This window comes from Caloenas nicobarica, chromosome 3 (genome assembly GCF_036013445.1).
Source record: "Caloenas nicobarica isolate bCalNic1 chromosome 3, bCalNic1.hap1, whole genome shotgun sequence".
Lineage (NCBI taxonomy): Eukaryota > Metazoa > Chordata > Aves > Columbiformes > Columbidae > Caloenas > Caloenas nicobarica.
In genome coordinates, this window is record NC_088247.1 from 64,621,969 (window position 1) to 64,647,685 (window position 25,717).

The following is a 25,717-nucleotide window of genomic DNA, read 5'->3' on the forward strand; positions in this document are numbered from 1 at the left end:
AGGAGCGCGCGGGCGCCGGTGCCGGGAGGAGAGGCGGAAGGTAACGGCTGGGTTTGCCCGGGGGGGCACGGTTATGGCGGCCGTTGGGGGCGGGCCTGGTGGGGGTCGGGCTCCGGGGCGGGACACGGGGGGATCTCAGCCCCGCCGTCACCGCCCGCCGAAGCGGGTGCTCGTTTACCTCAGAGGGTTTGCGCGGTGCTTTCCTGGTTTAATATTTATTAGTATTTTAACGACTTCAGCCTCGAGGTCGCTCCGGAAGCCCTTAGCGGCAAATGCGGCCGTCCCGCCGCGCCGCCCTGGCTTCGGCCTGCCGAGCGGCGCGGCCCCGCCCGGGCGCGGGGTGGCCCCGAGGAAGCCGGGGCTTGTTAAGCACCTCTAGAAAGAGCGGTGGTGCCTTGGGCTTCCCCTGCGGGCCTGTAAAAGGCAACAAATGTGTTGGGGTTTTTTTTTTTCCCCTTTGGAAAGAGGCACAGAGTTGTCTCCGCTTTGCTTCTTGGCCGTTTAGGTGTTGCGTTACCTAAAGTTCTGTTTAATTTTTTTGAATGCGCCTCGGTTGCGAGGCAGCGGTGTTCCTGCCCCGCGCGGGGGCTCGTTGCAGGTTGCAGAGCTGCCTGCGCCCGCTGGGAAACACGGTGCGAAACGGGCCTCTTTGCTTTGTGCTTGTATACACCTAAACGTATTTGCTCTCAGACCTGAACAGAGCTTCCTGGCAACAAAGAAATGGCGCTCGGCTTGGCCTCTTGTGTTTGCAGGTGCATGTTTTGAATTCAGGGACTTGTGGCACCTGCTGTCACTGAACTACGGGTTTATTGCTGTAATGGGCTATGGTTTGGTAGAAGATTAAACTTGAATACTGTGATTCTATGAATAAAGATAGTGAAAGAACCACCATAGATAAGAGCGTTTGGAGGCAGAGGAGGTATCTCCAGGGGACTGATGGTTAATGTCTTAAAAGTGCTTCTTAGTGTTGTGCCCCCCTTTGAAGTGAATTGATAAACGTGATGCTGAAGTGACAGAAGCCAAAAAGTTGGCTGTTGTGATTGTGGCAGTGCTGGGGTAATGCTGACATTTTTCCAAAATGTCCTGGACACAAGCAAAGGAACAGGGAAAATTTAAAACTTTTGGGAAAACAGCAAAAGAGGAAGGATATAGTAATGGAAGGAAAGAGAAAAGTCCCTTTGTTTACAGAAATTGGATACTGACACTGAAAGTGATAGAAGCTCATTTTGGTCTGTAGAGATAACCTTAAATTCAGGGAGAATATCAGGGGCTCCCGTATCTCAAGATCAGGTTTGCTGTTCAAGATTTACATGCATGACATTTTATTATTTGGAGTTATTGTTGTGGTGGTGGTACAAAATTAATTTGGCACTTTGTAAGGACGCCTGTGTTTCAAATATAATAATTTGTTAAATATATGATAGATAGTGCTGTGGCCTTAAACCTGTTTAAACAGATTGAGTCAGTATTTCAGTCAGCATAAGTGTATCGATGCAGGTACTAAAACTTCACCTGTTGTAAAATATTAATTTCATGTTACTTCTGCAGTATATGTGGCAACAGATTTTTGTGTATTTTGTGATTATTATATAAGTTTAATATTCTTTGTGGATTTGGGCATAGTTCTTGCACTAAAAATATTACATGTTGTATCTATTAAGACTTTTGATTGAGTCTTTAGCAAAAGTAACATATGGAATGTGATTGTTGTGGGTTATCTAAGCCAATTTGTTTATTTTCCTAACTTTAGGTAAGCTTTTCTTATAGAAATAAAATGTAAAGGCAGTAACATTTGCTAATATGTATATGTAAGTGGTAGAAACAGGAACTAGTGCTTTTGTCTGGCCTAAATTGCCTTGGTTTTCAGTGCTCGACTAATATAACTGTACTTTCTTTGAACTTCATTGTGCAGTGGTTAAGATGCAATCTTGAACAGTGGGCTAAAGAGCATGGCTCTTTTACAGTCCCTCCTGAATAGTTCTGTGTGTTAAAAGAGGCAAGATAATATCTGGATTGTGTAAGGAAGTTGCAGCGTGCTTGTCTTAACTCGTTTTCCTACCTGTAAAATGGGGAAAATTCAGCGTCTTGCATCATAGATAGGTCAGAAGAATAAATTCTTTCATATGGCTGAAGCAGTCAGATGTTACCTTCATGGAGACCATATTACTGTCAAGAAGATTCATGCTTCCATTGGATTGCTTCTACATTCAGAACTTTGGTAGTTCTAAAATATGTTACGTGCATTTGTTTGTGACTATTTGGGGAAAAAAAATATTGCTTGGTTTGATTTCAGCATTCAATGAATTCAGCCAGAATGCAGCTTGTCAGTATTCTGTGTCTTCACAGTGTTGAATTGCTAAGGTCTTAATTTTAGAAGAGGTTCTCCTCTTCTTCACGGCTGTGGCTAGGTTTTCATTCCTTTTAAGTGTAGCTTTTCTAGAATGAGATGTGTTTTACCTGTAAGCATGCCCTGTGAATCTCACAAGCCCATGGAGCCAGAACATTTTAGAAACTACTTATTTTTATTGACTGTAGAGTTTTTACATTCTTGAAGTATTAGTCTGATTTACCCTTTAAAGGCAAAAGTATGTAGTATAATAGTTCTTGGAGCATCGTTAGTAAAAATTAAAGCTTCACTTGCTAACACAATCAATTTATGAACTTTAAAAGCAGTTGGTTACTGAGTTGTATTGAAGCCTGTGTCATTTTGAGTGATGTCTTGATGGAGAAATGACTGTATCTGGTATTTAAGGGAGAGTTACCAGGAAGCAGGAAAAGAAACTTAGAAGCAGAGAAGTTAATTGTGGATATATACTCAGTAAAACCAACAGTGACACATAACTGTATGAAAAACAGCTTTAAACTTTCTTGTAATTGAAATGCAGCCTATTAAATTGAGGAGTTTATAGACTTTTTTAATTAGAGCATTTTATATGGAGTGAAATGACATAAATATGGTTTATTGTGACCTTTGTTGTAAGTCATGACCAATGCTATCATGACCTTTGCTGTAAAAAGACCGGGAAAAAAGCTACTACAGGTTTTCTGCTGTAATTCTCAAGCTAGTAATTACTTTTTTTTTTTTTTATTTTTTCCCCCAATATACAGAATGTCAGTGGCTGCTTACTGTATATTCTGCTATAGACAAATAGGAACTTCTGGTCCAGCCACAAAAAAACACCTACCATGGAATGATATCAGTAAGTAGGGTTCTATATGTATTGATCTGAAGTGTTAATAAAAAGGAAAAATCTTTGTTGGTATGACGCCATGCATAATTAAATGATACAAATGAACTAAATCATTGAATACTTTCTGATCAAAAGCTTTTATTTGCCTAAAGTGGATATCTACTTCTGACCTTGCTTTGCATAGTGATACATAAAATGACACCAGCAGATTATCTGGAATTAGAACATGAGATGAGAGGTCCCCCTGAGATGCAGTCTCAGTAAACTATCTTGAACTCTCTTTTGTACCTGATTTTTTTTTTAACCTCTAGAGCTATGAAGCAATTACACCCATAAACTGTAAATAAAGTTTGAATAAAGTTTCTTTCTATTGCTTGTTCCTCCTTATTTACTGATATTAGTTCTGCAGTCTTCCCTGCTTAGTCTCTGCTTTCTTTGGTGTCTTCTGTATAGAATAACAATTCTTACAATTCTAAAGTTTATTTTTGAGTATTAAAAGGTAGGATATTTCCATTTCTGCTCTACAGGAAGCATTGCATTGTTTTTGCCTTTTCAACATTCTCTGCCAGCTGTTTCTTCAATATGTAGCTGCCTCTTGCCTGCATGCCAAAATTCTTATGGTCTCGCGAAGTCAGAACCTGGTGGCACTGGTTGTGGGGCAAATCTCCCAATTCATGCTAAGGAAAAGAAATTGCTCATGATAGGTGAGATGTGTTCCATTGGGTTTGCTACTACTGGTAATAATAAGAGTTTCTGTACTGAGATCCTTACATCCAGGTAATCAGCTCAACTTTTCAAAGAATGTACATACACCTGTATGTATTCATAGACATTGAAGAAATATCCACGCCATATAAGAAAACATTAACTCCTTAAAATAATCTGGAGTTCCAAATGAATGCTAGTGATGCAGGCAGAGAAAGTTTGCCGTTGATTCCTACAGCTGAGCAATGAATGTAACTGATGGGTCACAGTACTCAAAGTAGATAGCACTGGCAGGATACATGTTTTATCATCCTGCTTAGGAGAGCAGGAAATACTAAATCAAGTAATATTTTTGCTGTTCGTAAATTTAGGTAATGATTTCCTGAAAGCCAGAGAACAATAGAAAAAAAATTTAAAAGCTTACTTTTAGTGGCTGAAATTCTTACTGTCTGGTAATCAAATGCTAACTATGTTTTTATTAAGGTGATGCACACAACTTTGTTTGACATGAATTTTTCATTTTTTCAAGGAAAAATTGCAAAGGTAACTGGATCGCTTATGCTAGGGTAAGTTGTAACTGACAAGCGTATATGACACGTATGCAGTTAAAATTTTAATTCATGTATCTTTCAAAAAATGCGACAATTTTAGGGGACCTTTAGACATGGTGGAATATAGTTTTGAAGCATGTTTTATGATAGTACTCATTTTAAGCATTTTAGAGTTTTTTTTCTCTGCTTAATTAAAATAATCTGCAGACTATTATATATTTGGTAAAATCTGGATCATTTATACCAAAATGATAGTTAATGTGTTTAAAAAAATAATATTAATATGCAGTTCTCTTTTATTTAAAGAGGTTTTGTGTTCATGACATATGAAGTCCTGTCCTTAAAGAAGTTACTGCAAATCGATACTCAAGCTATAAATCAAGAAAAACTTAAATCCTGTGTGTACGTACATACAACTTCTCTAAATCCAAGTGAATATCAAGGTAAGATACATAATTGTTTGGATTCTAAAAATAGAATTTTAAGAGAATAGAATGATTCTGGAAGTCACCCTTATATAAGGAAAGATATTTTTCCTGAGTTTTTTTACAAAAATAGTATTCTTCACAATTTCACCAAATTTATTTCAAGCTGGTATCTTTTTTTTTTAAGATAGTTCTATACATACAGTTCTCTATATATGAGATAATTCTATATGTGTGTCCATATACATATATGTATGTGTGTGTATATTTCATATATATGTGTGTGTGTGTGAAAAATAATGTAATAGAGCTGTGTTTCAGACATCCAGTAATCTGAAAATACTCTCATAGGGATCACATACCAAGCCAGAAAAGAAATCCATAAAGCAGTGAGGAAAATTCTAGAAACAGAAGCTAAAATTTTCCGGAGACCTTTTAATGGTAGGTGTTGAAAGCATGGCTTTATCTGAGATTATTATTTTTGAATAGTAAAACATAAACCTTCTTACAAGCTTGACATGTTCTTTTGTATTTGAAATGGTGGTAATATTACTATAATTTTCTGTATTAATATAGAATATTAGTATATTTTCTGTATATTAAAACCATTGCTTTTCTTAAAGTAAACAAAAGTGATGGTTAGGAAGAGATTTGAGGTGGTTTGGGGTTTTTTTGTCCTGTTTCAGAGAGATTTGAAGCTTAAGATACCAGGTTAATATTTGATACCAGTTTTGTGTACAAAAGGTGTTTGGGGGATGAGATACTCTCAAAATTTCATTTTAGAAAAGTATATTATGCTTTCATCAGAATTGCCAATATTAACTGAAAGCAGCACAGTCTTTTTGTAACAGTGTGCCACTGCTTTTTAGAGTAATTTAAAATAAGAATTTCAATTCATATAAGAAACTGTGCTCCCGAGGCATACTCTTTGTTCTCATTTAACTGTCTGTTAAATGATTCTAACAATATGTACATCCACTGTGGTGATATGAAATTAATTGTTCAAGGTCAGAGCCTCAAGAGTTGCTAATCATTTCCAGCTCCTGCTGGAAGCTGGCAGTTCTGGTTGGTAAGTGCCAGCCAGGGTGTGTATGTGTAACATATATATGAAATATCAACTTGGTGCCACTAAAATTAATCAAAATGATCCCATTAATTTAAGGATCAGCATTTTACTAATGCCATTCTGTCATTGTTTGTTGTACTAATTTAATATTAAAACACTCTACTGTTAATGACTAATATTCAAATATTAAACAGATTTTTTTTTTTTTTACTCAGTGAATAGAAACATGACTATTAAAATGCTTATCAGTAGTAACCTGGACTTTATTTGTTTCCTGGTAAAAGAACAGTTCAGTACATTTGATGTAGAAGATCATGAATGTGCCTTATGGCTGCTCCTAAGGAGATGTCGGTCAGAAGACAAAGAGGTCCGACTGCAGGCTGTACAAGACCTGGCAAACAACACTCACTGGCATGGTAATGTATGCTGATGTAGCCTAATTCATCCCAGAAATGTGACAAAGTCTCAGTTAGCTGTTGCATGTCTGCTACCAACATGAAAACAAGCTAGTAGCTGCAAGTAGTGTAAATACGCTCTGAGATTTGGTCTAAAATGTGGAGGTTTTATTTAAATTTCAAGCAATTCTTCTTTCCTAGTACCCTGATACAGAGTGTGTCTGCAGTGTGGGACTCTCTATTTCTCCACCAGGGAACTGCAGCCACTGCCCTGGTGTGGGAGAGCAGTTCATGCTCATTAGTTCATCAGCTTTTCTGTTGGGACTGCTAACAAGGTCACTAGTTCTGGCAGTGATTTTTATAAGGCTTTGGTAGGGGAGTGGGTTTAAAGCCGTGGTTGAGTCAAGAAAAAATGGTTAGGAGCTAGTAAGTAGTGATGACAAACTAGAGGTAGAGGGCTTGCATGTGCAAGTATTGTTTGTAAGCCATTTTCCATCCTAGTTGTTGTTGTTATTATTATTATTATTAAATAGTAATAAGTTCTCCCTGTTCACCTAGCAGTGAATGTCCTTGAAACCCAAAGTGTGGGATGGGGAGGTGTATTGTGTGTCCTTGTCCCCCCTCCATCACTAGTCCATATAAACTAGGTGACACTCTAATCTTGGCTCTCGTTACTCTGGTAATCCAGTCAGTTGGGAACCTTTCACTCTTCCAGTGCAATTCCACACCATGGAATTTATCTTGTTTCAGATTGCCTCTGTAAAATTCTAATAAAATACCCCAAGCAGTTTACCTCAAAAATCTGTGTTTGAAAATGTTTGAAAGCTAGGATGTACCAAAATGGAAGCTATGTGTACTAGTCTAGTATGAGAGTCTCATGTTTGTAGGAGAGTACTATCTGTTAGCAGGGGATCTCAGTGCACAATGTGGCCAGTACGCAGGAATCTAGTTGCTTTTCTTTATCTTCTTTTTTGCGTAGTGATCACTGCTGTAGTATTTTGATGTTTTGCAAACACTAATTATTCTTGCCAACTACCTTATGAGGGAAATAGGCTTTTTAAAAACTTTATTTCCAAAACGAAGTTGAAGAAAGATTAAGACTGAAAATATGTGCTAGCTTTTCACAGCTAGGACCAAATTGTTCAGCAAACCTGTTGTCATAAACACTGTAATTTTCTTGTCCAAAGCACAACTTCAGTGACTTCAATTTGCAGCTGTAAGTGATCTGCATCAAAGAAAAAAGGTGGTCAATCTGTGACTGTAAAAAGTATATTTTTAGTTGGCTTGTCAGTTTTCTTCTAGAATTGTATAACAGTAACAAGGATAGAAACTAATTTTTATAGAAAAAGTATTGATCTGCTCTAAGATTACATTTTTCTTTGCTTCAGTTTGCCACTTAATTTCAGTATGTAATTTTCAGTTTCTCCAGCTATAGTGTAGACGGGTTTTGGAAAGGAACAGTAGTTACCATTTAAATCTGGTTTCCCTTCAGTAGGGTAAATGAAAGCCTGTCTTGTATCTTGAGTAAGGGAGGGCTACTTAAAACTGTACTGTGGTGCTATCCTGCCTTTTCTGAGGTCACCTGATTTTGGGACTTCAGCAATTTTATTGAAACATAGCTTTTGTATCATGTAAAATTAGGTGTCTATGTCTTGGCAGCATTGGGATTTAAGGCTGTGGTTTTTAATACTGTATGCAGAAAAAAATATGCATATGCTTATGCCTTTCAAATTTTAACTCAAGCTCAGGGGATTAAGCTTAAGTTTGTAGTCCTTGTAGTCCTTTCACAATGGCAATACTGAACATTTGCTTTTATTGTGCTCAACTTATATCTGAGGACCTTTATCAAACTGGTCTATAACGAACAATGAGTGCCTACTTATATTTCAGTTTAGTATAGCACTGGTCTGACATATGCAGTGTTTGTCTTTTGGAATTTGTGATTACAAAATTGGAGGTTATTTAAGTAGGTTGCAGAGAGGTGGTTTTGTTTTTAAGTACATTAACAAAGAAGATCACAAACTACTTTTGAAACCAAATGAAATATTTAAGGTTAGTTTTAACCCTAACACTTAAATTCTTGTGCTACAGGTTATCAGTACAGTACAGTTGCCCAAACCTGTGATCATAGGACTGCTATAGGTTTGGCTCGATCCAAAGATATTGACCTTCGCTTTTTCCTGCCTCCACCACTGCCAAGAATAAAGAATGTAAGTAAATGAAAAGTAGGTATTAGATTTTTTTTTGCTTGCTTGTTTGTTTTTAGTGCTTTCGTTTTTGGTATCCATACTACAGTGGAATTCTAAAGTAATTAATGAGAAGTAAAATACAAAACTTTAATATAGTGATCTACCTCTGTGGTGTATCTGCATTAGTGAATGGCATGATGGAAAGAAATGAGGTTGGAGGCTTGGTCAATTATTGCTCTCTGACTGTATGTACACGATACATTTGCCAGCGGTGAAGGTTGAGCCAGTTATCAGTCTGCACGCCCTGCCTGTCTGTACCCAACAGGCAACATGAAGCAGTCTTGATATCAAGTCATCCTAGATTGCCTTGTTGATATGGACAGAATCCTTCACATAGAGAGCGCTCTTGAAGGTCTTTGCATCCTCACTGCTAGTGCAGTGCCCTGGACAGTGCTCTGGCACTCAGCTTTAACCTTGAGAGGGAAACCATTTTGAGTGCACCGTGTGACTCCCAATGCAGATGCAAAGCAGATTTGCTCCCTGGAAAAATTACTCCAATGTATTGAATCACTAATGTAGACATGCTCACTATTTTTCACCAAAAATTCTGCTGTTTTCCCCTTTTGACATCTTAATCTACTTATGTGTGAATTTATAACAAGTGTTAGGAGATGAGCTCTACTGTTATTACTATTAACTAAGTTTTATTCAACTTCAGTTATCACAATTGACTAGAACTCCAACAGAATATTCAGAAAGTACGATTTTAGCTGCTGAAATGTGTTGCACCTTGGTACAATAACTGAGAATTAATCAGATAAGCGAGTATGTAACGTCTGCAACAGATTTAAGTAATCTGTCTTAAATTCCCAAATGCCTTCAGAGACTGTGAGGTGGAGGTGTGGCTCTTCCCCATCCTCTGTACTTAGAGTAAGATCTTCCAGCTTTGTTTTCTTTATACCCAGGCCTGCTGTAGGCCCACCTCTTTCTTGCCACCTTTTGGGTACCAGCAAATCCATATTGGATAGATTTGAGCATGTTTTGTTTTCATGTTAATTAGTAAGTGTGTGTATGTATGTATATAAGATGGTTTGCATGATCGTCATCATATCAGCTTCTTCAATAAATAGAATTGGCACATAAAGCATAATATAAGAGGTCTTTTGTAATGCTAATAGAGTGAATGCTGGCAAAAGTCCCTGTCAGAGAATACCTGTACGTCTTAACCAACAAAACACTGAAAACCAGCTTTGATGGGTAGCAATATTCTCACTTCTTGGTTTCTTTTATTTGTATCATTACGTGATGATAGATCTGTACCTGTCAGTCCTGAAGTATTAAAGTATACTAGTATATGGTTGTGTGTATACTTTGTTTTTACAGCAGTATGATTGTGGGGTGATAGAATCTAAGAGTTCCCAATCTACTGATTAGGCAGTGGAAGTAAATCATTGTGGCAGCAAGTGTTGCTCTGCACATCAGATATGTCTTAATCTCTGATTTTAGCAAGGATTAGAATAACTGCAAGTTCAATGCTTGTGGGCAAATAAAATTATTTGAATCTATTTTTCTGTCACCCACTCTGGATTATTAAATGAACGTCTATATTAATATTTTGAAGATAAATTATTAAAATAAGTGTTGTCTGTGTTTTTACTAGTACTTTATACCTTCATCTTAATGAAGTAGCACCAAAATGACTGTGTAGCCAGGGGTGAGCTTCTAAGAATCCTGTGCCAAGAGGAACTGTTTTTCTTCTTTTGCCCTTCTGGACCTATTAGGATAGGGCCACCAAAGTATGAAGTTTAAAGCCTGTGTTTCATCAGTCAGTCTATGATTTTAGAATTATCGATCTCCAAAGTCTTTACAGGTGTAACTATTAAACCAAAGTTGCAGAGCACTCAAGTCCAGGGTTCATATTTTATGGCCTTATTAATATGGCTGATTTAATTATTTCAGATCTTTCTTTTCTCTGTATTTTGCTTCATGCTTTGAAAAGAACTAAAAGCAATTTGTGCTTATTTCTCACAGGATTATCTCATAGGAGATGAACTTCGCTCGTTATTAGTGTCTTTACCTCAAACTGATCTTGATCCATGCGTCCAGTACTTCACATCTCTTGCTTTACGTGAAAGTAGTCAGATTCTCGCTGCACAACGAGTAAGTTCCCACCTGCAGAACAGAATGATTTGGATTCTTTGTTCCATACATGTTTCCATATTTTTGAGCATTATAAGAGGAATACACAGACTTTGTGACCATACCACCTAAGTAAAATTTCTGTATCGCCATACGCACAACATAAGTAAAACCTCTTTTGGGTGTCAGTCTCTTCTCCCAAGTAACAAGCGATAGGACAAGAGGAAACAGCCTTAAGTTGTGCCAGGAGAGGCTTAGATTGGATATTAGGAATAATTTTCTCTCTGGAAGAATTCCCTTAAAGAAAGTGAATATTTCAGCATTTTGTCCAGAACATTTCCTTCCCCTTGCAGTGCTCATAGAATTGTTTTTCACATTTCATCTTACTGTCATTTGAGTGTTCTTTTACTGCTGAGATGATTAAACCTCTGTTAAGTCTTACTAGCAAACTGATAAGTTGTTAGCAAACCTTAACTAGTAAACTCTCTTACGTCACGTGGAAATGCCTCCCTGTAACAGATCAATGTTGCCAAAACCAGAATTGGAATAGTGTAGTGGTCTGTTTGGACTTGAAACTTAGGAATTCTTCAGTTCTGTCTGTCCAGCAACTTCCTAAGTGGCTTTAGGAACATCATTTAAAATGCTGTTATTGGTTTTTAATTTTTTTAATTGGTTTTTAAATTTGCGATTATTAGTTTTTGTAAGATGCAATAATAAAAATTACTGTAATATAACAATGATGCCTGTCAGGCTTTATGTAGAGATTTCGTAGTGCAATAACTCTTTATTTCCTATGACACAATTATGTGTAATATTTTCACACTATGACGACTCAATTGTTTCCACAGCCAGAGCTCTTGCTATACAAAAGGAGCTTTGGTAAAACACCACACTTGGAGGCATTTTGATAATTGCACTGTTCTAGAAAACTGCTCTTTATTGAGGTTATGTTGGTCTTCCTACTGCATGATTGTGACAGACTGGTCTTTGGGGACTATGCTGAGTGTTGAAGACCTTTTTTTCCTCCTCATTTTTGCAACTATAGAAGTCTAGATGCAGTCTGATTCTTTTTTTTTGCTTAAGCAAACAATGTTAAAAGAAGACATTAGTTAACAAAAATTCTACATTTTTTCCCTTTATAGTATGTTTTGAAGTTAATAGACTATAGAGGCTACTGACCGAAAATCTGTTCAATATTTTCAGTTTAAAATGGTAGATTTTTTTATGGATTAGTTTTGTGTAATTTGTACATTTTGAAAAATGCATGCATGCTGTGCACTCTTTATAGCAATTTCCATAGATCATTACACACTTAACGTTTTAGTTTAGAAAAACTTATTTTATGTAGCCATTTGGAATGTGTTATAATTTTTATTGATTCTCATTTCAGGGAGGCTTATGGTGTTTTGGAGGAAGTGGACTTCCATATTGTGAAACACTGAGTAAAATCCCTTCAGAGACAGTGGAACTCTTTTGCTTGCAAGCTTTAGTACAGCATTCTAAGGTAATTTTTCCTTTAAACTGTAACTGAAAAGCTACTTTTATAAACATTCCTTTCTAATGCTTTCTCATATATTGGGAAGGAGTTGCCATTTCATTGTCTCCTACCCCTCACCCCTTCTGTAAGGATGTTCAGACTGAGACTGGTGTGAACTGGAAGGCGGCATTACAAACTCATTTTTTCTCGTGGGAGGTGTATCTAAGTCCTGTTATTGTTTCTAATTAGCCTGTATAAGGTCCCCTCTAATACACCTGCATGTGTCTTTCAAGAAGTAAAAGAGGAAGCTGTGGCACAAAAAAGCAGGAGAGAAATGCTTGAGGTCCAGATGGCTTCAGCAAGTCTTTTCTGTGTAGGGCCGCCTCCCACCGGCACTGGGAGTCGTGGGAGATAGCATGAAGAAACAGTGTTTCCGTTCTGCAGCTTCTCAGTAAGCAGGACACTGATGTGAAATTCTCAGTACGAAACACATGTGGGTTTGTGTGAGTTGGTGTACATCAGTTCAGAAAGCATACAAGCAGCCTCTTCGTACGGTGCTTAATCTAACCCTAGTGCCAGGTTTCCAGAAAGCAAAGTAGCATCATCAATTTACTCTAATCAGAAGCCAGAATGAAATGCAAATCTTGACCATTTGCAAAGGTCCCTCCTTCAACGGTCCCTGCGGAATATTGCACAGCACACTGCTAATACAGTGCATCTTCCCAGGACCAGTATGTTCTTTGTAGACATAGATGAAGGATATGGAGGATTTTGTGTAACAATGGTTCTTCTTGATTCCAATTGCTGCACTCTTCAGTATGCATTTAATTGCTCAGAAACCTAGAACATTGAGAATACTAAATTGTTATGAGGATAAAGTGCAGTTTGCTAGTATTCTTTTCACGTCTTCCATATATGTAGAAATCCTGATTTGATTTAGAATTTGTTGTATTCTAGATTTTCAGTTTAAACAAGGTGTGGCTGTTCTTATTCTGAATGTGTGTCTGTCTTTGTTGAGCACCACAGACTTGAGGATGTCAGCAGTTCCGTGACTACCATACATTTTTAAGCACTGTAGACAACACGTTCAAGTTACAAGCATTTGGCTGCTATCGTTAGTTGTGACTGCAACTAATTAGTGAATAATTTATCTTCTTGGACTAGAATCTATTGTCGTCTTTAAGATCAATAGTGATAGCAGTACTATTTGGAAAGTAGAAATACTTTTATATTTCAAAGAGAAGGGACTATAATGATTGTATTTTAGGTGGTGAACAGAAGACAAGTAGCTCTGGTTGAAATAGTACTTTAACAAATGCAGACAATTGTTCTGTTCAAACTCTGGAACAGATGTGGAGGACAGTAGTCACGGTACTCAGAATTTTTCAGGGTGTAAAGCCATAGAAATCATGCATTTAGCATAAAAAATGTTGTTCTTCAACTACAGCATAATAAATTCTTGATTAATAAGAATTCCTGTGTAATAGGGGTGTTGTGTCATATCAGCTCTTTAAAATTCCCTAATTTGTGAATTAACAGCATCTCAAAGAACCTTTTACAGAACATCTATTTATTGTCATTGTATTTACTGTATAATGCTAGGTTTCTTCTCACTGTGATAAAATTGAAGCTAAAGGAGGCCTTCAGCTACTGCAGAGGATATACCAGCAACGTAAAGATTCAGCAAAAATACAAAGGAACATAATTCGCATTATTGGAAATATGGCTTTGGATGAACGTCTTCATTCATCCATAGTACGTGCAGGTAAAAGGAAAGCAAGTACAAGCAGTCTGAGTGTCAGTTTTCTATTTTAAAATTTTTAGATGATTCAGTGCTTCTGAAAAATGTAGTGGACTGTGGCAGTGGTGTGATTTTTATATTTGGGGGGTTGGGAAGGTGGTGTTTATACAAAAAATATGGACAGTTTAGACAGTGTTGATGAAGAACTTCTATATGCTGTCTAGCCAATTTATGTCAGTGCTACAGTGGTGGTTTAAGTCTGATGGGTGGTGAAAATTTGGACTTGGTTCATGTTCGGTTCACATTATTGGTAAAAATCTTTTTTGAGTTTCCTACTCTTACAGATCATCTACCTTGTAGATTATTATTTTATTGACCATGTTGTAGTCTCATAAGGCACGGACCAGCTTGCAGTCTTTACCTTTGAAGTAAAGTGAAACATACCTTCCTGCCGTCCCTTGTTTCACGTCAAGCTAGTAACTTCTGCTAAGCCTTGCTCTGGTGCCTCTTTTTTTAATACACTCTAAATAACAGAATAAAATTATTCCTTCTCGTTCTCTACCAAATCAATATTTCCCAATGTTTCATTAGGAAAGAAATAAAAATAAAAATAGAAAATGTCAATATGGTCATGTATACATCCACACTGGTGTCAGCCTCATTTTTTTTCTCCGTGTTGCAAAAAGGAGAAGTAGTAAAGGCACAGGGAAAGACCATGAGGGTGATTAAAAATTTGGAATGACTGTGGTAGAAGACAAATAACAAGACTAAGACACTTAGTTTGGAAAAAGCAACTGACAGAGAATATGATGGAGATTTATAAAATCTCTACTGGCATAGAGAAGGCAAAGAGGGAACAGTCATCTGCTGTTTCTCATAATGCAAGACCAAAGATTCTTGTACATTAAATTAGCAAGAGGCAGAATGAATAAATATGCATTTTTTCCCCTACAGTGTGTGACCAAACTAGAACTTGCCACTAAATGTTGTTGCTGAAGACTTACAAAGCTGTTCACTCTCTAATGAGTGCACTGACCTGCTGATACACTTTCTTATTCTTCTGAGAAGTGGTTCTCCTTCAGATCGTAAGCTGAACAGTAGCAAAATACATTGCCTCCTCACCACTCTGGATTTCTGAATTTTGGAGGTTCCATTTATCTAGCATTGGCTTTCCTGCAGTAAAAAGAGTGAACCGAACATCTATTTTTACAAGAATACTTTGAAGGATGATGTTTCTGAATTCTTCTGTTTGGATGATGTTTTAATTAGTTAACCTGCCACTTTATTTTTTCACTGTAGGTTGGGTTTCTGTACTTGCTGAAGCAATGAAATCCCCGCATGTCATTCAGTCTTCTCATGCATCCAGAGCTTTGGCTAATCTAGACAGAGACACAGTACAAGAAAAGTACCCAGATGGTGTTTATATCTTGCATCCACAATATCGTAGCAGGTAAAGCAGAAGGAGATATTGTACGTGCTGTACTTTGAGTTACTTGTTATACTGCTCAGTTACAAAACTTTGAAAGAGTTGGCATCAGAGTGCTGCTGTACTCATGTCACCTGTTCCTCCTGTTCTTTGGTGGGTTGAGAGGGCTGAATTCAGATTCTCAAATAGGAGGACAACAGAAGTGCTCGGAGCAGTCCATAGTTATGAAAGGAGGATTATTGTACTGCATGGAAAAACCCAGATACAAGCCATGAGATGAATTACTATTTTGCATGTGATGCAACCATCTAACCTGTGCACTGGCTGTCTTGGGATACAGTGCCGTGGAATTATTCCATTGGCAGCAGCACATGCGGGCCTAAGATGCAGAAAATTTACAGCTTCAGTGTCTTCTAATAGTGATTGTATGTCTGGGCCTGAAGCAGCTTTCGATGTGGTGTGTCAGTAGCAACTGTTCCCTGGGTCACTGGTGTTAGTCAGGTTACAGTGAAGATATAGTTTGATGATAAAGCTGGAACTACCAAGCTGCATTAACAGTAGCTGGAGAGAATGGTGTTTCTCATTATAGAAAAATACCATTTGTGAGGTGGTTACTTTCCATACCTCTTTTTATATCTCCTCTGGGTGGATCCCTGTTTTTCTGTCTTCATCTGAATATCCTCTTTGAAATATCATGAAATGTTGTCTGTAAGATAAGAAATCACATCTAGTGATAAAAATAGCATTTTGGCATCCTTAGGCTAAAAGTACTGTGTAAATTTAATTTACTAAAAGAATGTGTACCATGCATCTCTTAAAAATTATTTTTCTATATCAGTCAGCCCATCAGAGCAGACATCCTTTTTGTTCATGGTCTTTTGGGAGCAGCATTTAAAACCTGGCGACAGCAAGACGTTGACCGACGTTTGGATAAAAAGGCTTCAGAAGGGGAAGAGGACTATACCCAGTGCTGGCCAAAGGTAAAAAGACAGTAACATTTTCACACGTGGCTGCTGTTTTCTCACTAATGAGAGCTGTCCAGAAGATCCAGAATTACACTGTCTGGCAGTTGTCTTTTTTGAATCAAAAGACTTGTAATCTGTTATACAAGTAGCACTTTTCAAGTTCCTGGTATATTTTGGTTAGCAAGCTGGAATTTTGAGCAGGTTGTTCTTGCAAAGGGAAATCCCTGCTAAATTTAATGCTCTCAACATCATTCTTCTGCTAGTGAAAGAGGAGGCAATGGCTGCTTTCCTCGTGCTCTTTTTTTAATGGAATGTTATTGCTGAGAAAAAGATACATAAAATTACATTTTAAATTAAATATCCTTTCTAACATAGGTGTCCAAGTACCTCATTTTTGCAGATTGCTATTTAAATATTGTTGGCAAATAAGTAATTACTGTTTCAAGCAACTCACATTGTTATAACCAACAGATATCTCTGTAAAACTTAAACTCATCAGTCCTGTTGCTAATCTTAGTAATTTTTGTCTCACCCAGGAGAGGGAGCCAGGAATGCACAAGTTAGTAATCCATTTCTATCCTTTGCCTACTTCGTGACTGTGGAATGCACTAGAGTTTGCCAACATGTTATAAAAGTATAATAGTCTAGGTGTAAGATTTATTTGGGGATTAACTGAAGAGCAGAAATCTTGCTTGATATTGTACCTGCAGTAACATCTTTGCTCCATTGCTGATAAATTGCTTGTACAAGTTTGTTAGGTACGTCATATAAGTTCATTTTGTTTTCATTTTTCTTTAATTTAGACATGGCTGGCTTCGGACTGTCCTGCCCTTAGAATCATATCTGTGGAATATGACACGCATTGGAGTGACTGGAAAGCAAAATGTCCCGTTGAGGCTCACAGGTAACGAATTAAGTGTCTGCAGTTCAGAGGGGAGGGAGGAGGGAGCAGAGAGACCAGTAAAGCTGATCCTTGGGATAACCTAGTGTGAAACAGTGAATTTAACTTTTCCTGTTGGATTTGAAAATCAAGTTTGGAAATAGGTACAGTCATGGCATACTTGAGCTTTTTAGCCTCATGGATAAGAATTTGTGGCAACTTCCTAAGTTCTTGCAGTGTGTTCATGCTTAGCAGACACACTATATTACACTATTAGGTGATGTAAATATAATATTAATGTTAGATCTTAAGGGGAATGTTTCTTAAACTTGAAACAACCCAATAATGCTTTATAAGCGCAGAAAAAAATCACTGTGCTATGACTTCTTACTCACAATAAAATGAAGCATATAATTTCATTCAGGAAGTGATAATCCCTGGAAAGAGATTCATATCAGTTTTTCATAGATAAAATACAGCAACTGTAGCTGGTCTGGTCAGAGATTGTAACTGCCCTTGTCAGAGGAACTGTGTTTTTACTGATCATGAACTCGATAAGTCAGAGGAAGATGGTACCTCCAAACATGTTCCTTCTAAAAAATAAAAATACTTTAGGCCCATAGAGATTATTTGGCTTGAATGGATTTCAGACTTAGTAATGGAGTTCAGTGATCTTTGAACCAGACCCTGATCTGAGTCCTCAAAACACTCATGCAGATTCCTAAGCATGTAACTAGTCCTGTAGATTCAACTTGTGTACTTCAATGGAGTCATGTGTGTGACCGCTCACAGGTTAAGAATCTGAAATTACGTTTTGTGTAGGGGAGAAAAAAGTTCAGCACATGTATAACAGACTGGGAACTTGGTACTTCTTCATTCTCTCCTCCCTATGGAAATGCAAAGGATCAATGCAATTATTGCATTAAAGAAAGCATGTTAGCAGGGAAAACATAAGGAAGATGTGGCTGTTAATATGTCTATTTGAAATTAGGCAGAACAATGATAGTAAAAAAACCATGTAGGTTGTTCCCTCTACAGAAGAAGTTTTTTCCTGTGTCTGACTGGAGTAAGTATAATGGAAGAAAATTTGAAAAACAAACGTGCATTTATTTAGTAAGTTAATGTCTTTTTTGTTACAAAATGGAAAATTACATTGCGAACTATTTATGGTCACTCAGGCATAGTATTTGATTATTTTTATAATTTGGTATGGTTAGTAAAAAATGAAATATATTTAGTATAATTTTAACTAGCAGGATCAAAGATGTACCAGTAGAATCACAACCTCATGATTGCTCTAAGTGTATAGGCTCATTCACTGTTTCAAAAGAGAATTTTTATGTCCCTCAGCTACGCTAAGCCTATTGTTCGGCTGAAAAGACACGTTTCAGTATCTTTTTCATATGTATTAGAAAAGCAATTTCTAGTGAGAATGCAGAGAACCAATAGAGATGAAGGGAGTTAGACTTTGCACAGTGGTTGCCCCAATATCCTGCAATTTCCATTATCCAGGGATCGTCTGTGTTTGATTCTTGTTATGCTGCAAAAAGTAACAATGTTGCACTGTCAAGCTTGGGTTGGGAACTGGCATTGGATTTGTTTTCACTAATGAAATGGAGATGATTATGCTTTTATATTATTTCAGGACAAAGCATTTGGAGGTTATTGTCTAGAAAGTATAACAGACATTATCTGTGGTTTTTTGAATGTATTGGCTGATCATGCACTTAGTTTCCTGTACGTTGCTCCACATATTTGGCATTGTTTAGCAAAGTACCTTTTTGTCAGACATTAGGTATATTCTTGTTTCAGGGCATAAAGTTAATTATGCATTGATGATGCTTTCATAAAATGAAAACATAATTTTGTTACAGTGTGTAAATGAAATTCTCTAAAATCCCATAAAGAGAACTAAAACTAAAGGAAATTAGTGGTAAGTGAAATTAAAATAAAACTTTCTAGCAAGATCAAGAAACTGAATTTAGCTCAATTCCTGCTGTCTTTGTGAAGCCAACCTTACGAAAGTTTTTGGCATTTTTCAATGTAGTAGCAATAATTAATTATTTTTTAAATGTACCTAAATCACTTCCATAAACGTGCAGCACTGAAAATTCTATTTTAACATTGCCTCTTAACCTATCATGCTTCATCACGCTTGTGTTTGTTTTTTCTTTGCAGGAAGTCTATTGCTTACAGGAGCAATGAGCTTCTTGACAAGCTCAGAGCTGCTGGGATTGGAGACAGACCTCTGGTGTGGGTATCACACAGCATGGGTGGTAAGCATGTTGCCTGTTCGAGAGAAACTATCTGCTGCTATATTGCAGGACAAACTGCTAACCAAATTAAATCTGAAATGCAATTATTCAGAATAGTTTATCTAAAAAATTTACAAAGACCTAAAAATACACGACAGATTTCTTCTTTCTTAATGCACTATATTCAGTAGCACGTGTATTTGGAAAAGATTTTTATTGCCATTTGTTTTTACTGCGTTGATTTTAACAACACAAAATCAATGAGTTGAAATTAATGTAAATGGGAATCCAGAGGCAAAATTTTCTCCATGATCATGCGTATAGTAAATGTCAATAGCAACACTTAAACCAAAATTGGATTTGCATCACTCATTGACATTTTAATGCCTCCTCGGGTCTGGTTTGGGTTTTTTTCAACTTAATCTTACATATTTGACAAATGAAGGACTAATCAACCGAGGCAAGAATATGGTGGTTGTTTTGTGGTTAATATAGCATGATCGTTATTTTCACAGTGGTTTAAATCCCTGCATTAATTCCGTTTCCGTTACCAGGTCTTCTAGTCAAAAAGATGCTGGTGGATGCTTCCAAGAACCCAGAAATGGATAAAATTGTAAACAACACCAGAGGAATCATATTTTATAGCGTACCTCACCATGGTTCCCAGCTGGCTGAATATTCTATAAATGCCAGATATCTTATCTTTCCGTCTGTGGAGGTTAAAGAACTCAGCAAGGGTACGCTCACTTTGCTACCATTTAACAGCAGGGATCTATGCTAATCTGTTCATGGTGCTTTTTTTTTTCATCCTGCTATCAGAAAAAGCTGGATAAAAACAACAAACCCCCTTTTTGTGTTTTGGGTTGTGGATTGAATTACTGTAAGTAATTCTGAGTAACTGTTTTGTTTGATTGCAGAGGTGAGAGGGAAAAAGGAGTCAGAACAAGTTCATAGAAGAGTAGTTTGGGCCATTTAGCAATGTAGTAACTCAACATGTGCTGAACTTCAGACTCTTCTAGACAAATTCCGTGCTATGCAGAAATAAATAATTGTTGTATATGATAGCTGGAAAAAGGGATTACAAACAAAATGCTACTCCTTTTACTGGAGTGTTATTTTTTTCCAAAACATCTCTTTAGGAATGCAGTCTTGCCAGACAAATGCTATAGTCTTACGTTCAAGATAATGCTGCAAAAATTGTGTTGCTCTTTCTCAGATTCTCCTGCCCTTAAAGAGCTGAATGATGACTTTCTGTCTTTTGCCAAAGATAAGAAATTTTCAGTGCTGAGTTTTGCAGAAACCTTACCAACACACATAGGCAGCATGATAAAAATACATGTCGTACCCCTGGAATCGGCAAGTAAGTCGAATATCTATTTAATTTCTTTAATTTTGCATATGTTCATGTAAGCATCAATAATGAGGAAGGATTATAAATGCTGTGGTAGAAAGACCTAGAAAAGTATATCTGTTATGTTGTGGGGTTTTTTTGTTTAAACTTTTGGCTCAGTCTCCTTGCTGAGGTCAGAGGCAGCTACATTTGTATCTTAGGATAGCACTTGTCTGGTTTGATTTTTTTTTTTTTTTAAATGCAAGTAACACTTGTTCATTGACAAAAGCAGGGTAGACCCAGGTCTAATGTTACATTGTTGTAGTCCTAGCCTTTACAATTATGAGTAACTGTTGTTTATCCTTGTATAGGTAGGCCGAATAGTGTTTCAGAAGCTGCCACAAATTCCAGCTATTTACTCCTTTTAAAAAATAAGAAAGAAAACTAGCAAACTGCTAATGGAAAGAAAAAGTCACAAAGCTGTTTTTCAGTGTTCAAAGTCCTTTATCTTCCATATCTTAGGTACTCAAGCAATAGAGTTTGATTCCTGGAGAGTCGTCCATCTTTTTGCCTTTTGTAGAAGGAAATACCAGGCAGTTCTTTTTCTTGCTTTTTTGTTTGCAAAAATGTTGCTGATGCAATTTTATTGGCAAGGACTGAAAAACTGGACATTCTTTTTTTTGGGGGGGGGGTTGTTTTTGTTTTTGTTTTTATTTAACAAAATAAAATACAAAAGAGGGCTAGATAACAGAGTGCACAAATAAGCACTGTGCACTAACAGTTTTGTAGCATATGTCTCCTCTTCTGGAGGTGACACACAGTGCAGCACATGAACTCTCTCAAAACCCTTAGAGGGTATATGGCGGCTCAGTGGCAAGCCACTTGTTTTGTTAAAAACCCATGCTGACAAGCGTTGCACTGGCTGTTTCTTACATGTATATTTGGGCACATGAAATCAAACTTTCATCCTGCTCTACTGTAATTTTACATGGTTAAAGATAAGGAGTTCCAAGCAAAATGGAGGATTTCTCAGGAGCTTGAGTGAATGGATAATAAACTGGAATGTGGCAGTCACAGCACCCTAACTGGAAAGTGCACTAGTAGTGAAAGCTGTCAGGAAAGAATAAATGCGGTAGTGTGCTCCAAAATCAGTAGCCGAAAATGGAATACTTGTGTTCTACAACTAGGTAATGTAAATTTTTCATTTCCCCAGAAATGTGTGTAGTGATTTGTGGCATATTTCAGAGTCATTCTAGTCCCATTTTTAATCTCCATATCAAAGTGTTTTATAAGGAATATGGGCAATTAGTGGTGATCAGAATCTGGATACCCTGGATTTAACCCTATCCCTAAACATGTCAATACTTAAACTTCAGTCAGGACTTTGCTGTCAGACAGGTGCTGATAAATTAAGTTTTGATTCTTCAGAGTTGTCTGTATGGAGATCTATACATTTCTGTATTCCCGATAAAGACATTAGAGCTCTGACCTAATGGTTTACTGGTGTGGGGTTTGTAGCAATGTATAGCTCTATCTGACTGTAACCGTGTGTAGTGGTGCTTTTAGCACATTAAAAAATAATGAAGACATAACAGTTAAACTGAAAACAGGAGAAGTTGCTTTTGAGAGAGAAATTGCTAATGCAAGATGTGCTTTTCAGTCTTGGTGATCTTAAGAACTTTAGTAGTTTTTTTCTTCTTTTTATTTTTTTTTTTCCTCTCCTAGAGTTAGGAATTGGACACCTTATTCCAGTGGATGTTAATCATCTAAATATTTGCAAGCCAAAGAAGAAGGATGCTTTCCTGTACCAACGTACATTGAAGTTCATTCAGGATGTTTTAGCCCAAGAACTTGGAGACTGAGTTTTTGCCATCATTGGCTGCTTATCTCCTCCATTTGGTGTAACACAGTAAACTCTTCTCCTAACATTTGTTAGGAGATCTGCAGAACTACAAAGATGCTGTGTCAATAGTGTCTGCTGCTAAAATAATTTTTAGTACATCTCCAACTTAGACACCTCTCAAACTTGATTCTAAAATATATTTTTAAAAAAAATGAAGTCCTATAAACTTAGCAAAGCAAAAATGAGTGTTGGCTTAGTGACCATGATCTGTCAACAAAACATGTGTAAATTCTCCAGCGATTTGGCTGGGAGGGGGTGGGGATTCAGTGGAAGGGAAGTTTCACTTAATCTACAGATATCCCTCTGGAGCAACACAGCTGGAATATGGACAATGCCCACGATATCTTTGTTTAGGAAAAAAAAAAAGCTTGCTCTGGAGTTAGGTGGCTTCATTAAGGTAAATATACATCTGGGACTAAAGTTTCTTAGAGGGGATCAGAAACAATTAACCGAGGTGGAAGTTTATCCAGGTGAACGAAGGTGGCATTTTGCTCTAGTGGCCCAGTTACAGGGGTTTGTGATTTGCCTTTTTAATAGAGCACCCAGGTTTGCCAGCAAATACGGCATCTGTGTTCTCCATGAGAAAGAGGTTGGTAGGTTGTCTTGCATAGATGTGTTACTCATTTAGAAACTTCAGCTGATCTACAGCTGATCTAAAGAAGAGCATTGAAAATGCTTAAGTGGAGTAAGACAAATGTAGGCCCTGACAGGAACGCTGATGCTTAGAGTTTGGAGCTCAGGTAAAGAAAAAGTAAAGCAGGAAAGAAATCAGGTGATGATAAGGTCCCACTGGAAATGCAGAAGATCCCAGATGTTTTGGTTTCTTGAGGCCCAAGTGTATTTATTGGTGTACATAAAGATAAAACCAGCAGTGTTGTCTTATTTTTTATGTTTATTAACAGTACTGATGAGAAATAAGTATTTTGGGGAAAAAAATGGCAGCACTCAGTCACTTTTTTTAAAGTCTTAGTATAGTTTGTAATGTAGTTACAAGCAGCCTAGTCTAATTGTGGCCTCTTTCCTTCCTTTCTTTCTGCCCCCAGCCATCTCTGAAAACAGACATGGGCTATGATTAGGCTATACAGCCCTAGCTGACCAGTTGTTAAATAAAGCCTGTATTGATGACAGGCTTAAGATGTCTTTTAGCATCACTTATGTGAGATGGATCTAATATTTCTGGCCTTCAAGTTATGGCTACAAGAGCTGCCAAGGAGGTGGCATGTGCCTTGTAGCTCTGCATGGGGCTGGTGCAGGCACCAGTGGCCATTGCAGTCCTGCCATGTCCTGAGGCCACCTCAGCTGTCTCACTTGAGAGCACTCCAGCCCAGGAGGACAAAACCGAAAATGTCTTTCTGGAATTTGAGCCTTGACCTGCTGGAGCTGCAAAGTAAAATTCACAATAGTACAGAGCATATAGCACTACACTAGCAAAAAGAGCAATTTTCCCCCTAACCAAGATGTAGATAAGAACAACACATGGCAGTATTTCAGACAGAAAATTTAAGAGAACTGTCATAACTTCTAAAGAGGTTTATGCTTTTTACACTGTGGTTTAAACTTCAGAGTGTAAATATATCAGAACACTTTGTATTCACAAAGTAGAGGGTATGTGGAATTCATTGTGAATAGACAAGGCTTCTAATAACTGAACCTGTGTTTAGTGTAACAAATTTTGTATTGATTTTAATAGACTTCAGCTTACAGGGATTCAGATCAATGACTGCGCATTGATCTCAGTAAACACATCTATGTTTTCTTACTGTAACTGGAACTCTTAAGGCAACTTTCTCCTTTTTGTTACTGTATGTATATATGTGTAACTTGAAAACTAGTATTTGGAGGGAGTTGTTGGGTTTAGGTGGTTGTTTTTTTTTTTTTTTGGAATATAGTAATGAAATGCGTTTTAAAAAATGTACTAGATATGCCACAAAATGTATTAAAGGTGAATGATCTGCCAAAGGAATGCTCTGGATCATGTTCACTTTAGTTAAAGACCTGTATTATTTTTTAGTGATTGTGTCACGCTGGAAGAATGTAATGTTTACCCTTCATCTTCTGTAAGAGGCACAGTACTGGGGGGGCCAGCCAGTCATCTGTTTTGCCAAACTGAACAGTTTTTCAATTGTGCTTTTAGGTGTTGCAAAAGTGCTTCCTAAACCATGTCCAGAGATTGTTTCAAGGGCCAGAGGGTCTGTTGTGTAGCATTCGTGTCTGCTTCCCATTGGAAATGTGTGCTTTTGTGCCACCCTGGGGTCACATTAATTCCAAACAGTGCCTTTATGTAAATCCTGAGGTCTCAAACTATGCCCTTAATCCCATCTAGCTGGGAACCCAGCTGCAGATGTGGCTGGCAGGTATGTGTGAATTGTCTCTGAAAATGGTATTCTGTCCGCATTGTGGTATCCAAGGCTAAGATAGTAAGACAGGAAGGGTGGGCTAATAGGAATCTGTCAGTCCTTGTACGCTTGTTGTCCAGCACTCTTGTATGAGTGTATTCGTATTTCTAGTAGCAACAGTCATCAAGTTTACATTTGATGTGATTACAGTAGTGCAGGCTGGCTTTCACTGTGATTTGTGCTCTGTGGTGCCAGGCAGAGCAGGCAGCTAGAAAGGATAAATTGTCCGTCTGGTGAAAATGTCAGTTCTGGACAAAAAGGAAAAAGCAAAAATTATGTTTTGTCAGAGTGGAAATTTTAAACAATGTTTTGGTTCTCTTTGTTTGTTTCAGTGATCATCCACCTAAAAAAGCTAAATCAGTAGTTGCTATACCAAGAAGAACCACTTCCCTACCCCAAACACAAATGCAGCTGAAGGACCAGGACACCTGTAGCAACTTAAACTACAGGGTCCTGGACAAGCTCACATGGTGTTAGTCTCTTGCCAAAGTCTCTCACATTAAATAATCACATAGATGCTTATATATTTGCAGCTGGTAAATCATTCATACCTGGTTTCACAGGCAGTGTCAACAATTTTAAGACTTCCAAGTGCTGGATTTACGACGTGAAAAATGCCATGGGGTAGCCACTCCCTGCCACCTGCTATATGGCCCTCAGACTGACAGCTGTCACTGTGATCA

The 25,717-nt window shown here is 37.5% G+C and overlaps 1 protein-coding gene across 3 annotated transcripts; it reads left to right on the forward strand.

Moving 5' to 3' along the window:
- SERAC1 (serine active site containing 1) lies at positions 1-24,910 on the forward strand. Of its 3 annotated transcripts, none has more exons than XM_065631945.1 (17): positions 1-40; positions 3,109-3,200; positions 4,426-4,462; positions 4,754-4,890; positions 5,224-5,313; positions 6,223-6,354; positions 8,425-8,543; positions 10,554-10,682; positions 12,052-12,165; positions 13,741-13,903; positions 15,179-15,329; positions 16,144-16,285; positions 17,074-17,174; positions 19,329-19,426; positions 19,960-20,142; positions 20,622-20,765; positions 22,461-24,910. In XM_065631945.1, the coding sequence occupies exons 2-17, from the start codon at positions 3,110-3,112 to the stop codon at positions 22,595-22,597; spliced, it is 1,968 nt and encodes a 655-aa protein (XP_065488017.1). In that variant the 5' UTR covers positions 1-40; position 3,109; the 3' UTR covers positions 22,598-24,910. The 3 variants fall into 3 exon arrangements, with proteins under 3 accessions (XP_065488017.1, XP_065488019.1, XP_065488018.1); XM_065631946.1 differs by lacking the exon at positions 1-40 and adding an exon at positions 2,143-2,218; XM_065631947.1 differs by lacking the exon at positions 5,224-5,313 and having other exon boundaries at positions 20-40.
- The last annotated feature ends 807 nt before the right edge of the window (positions 24,911-25,717 follow it).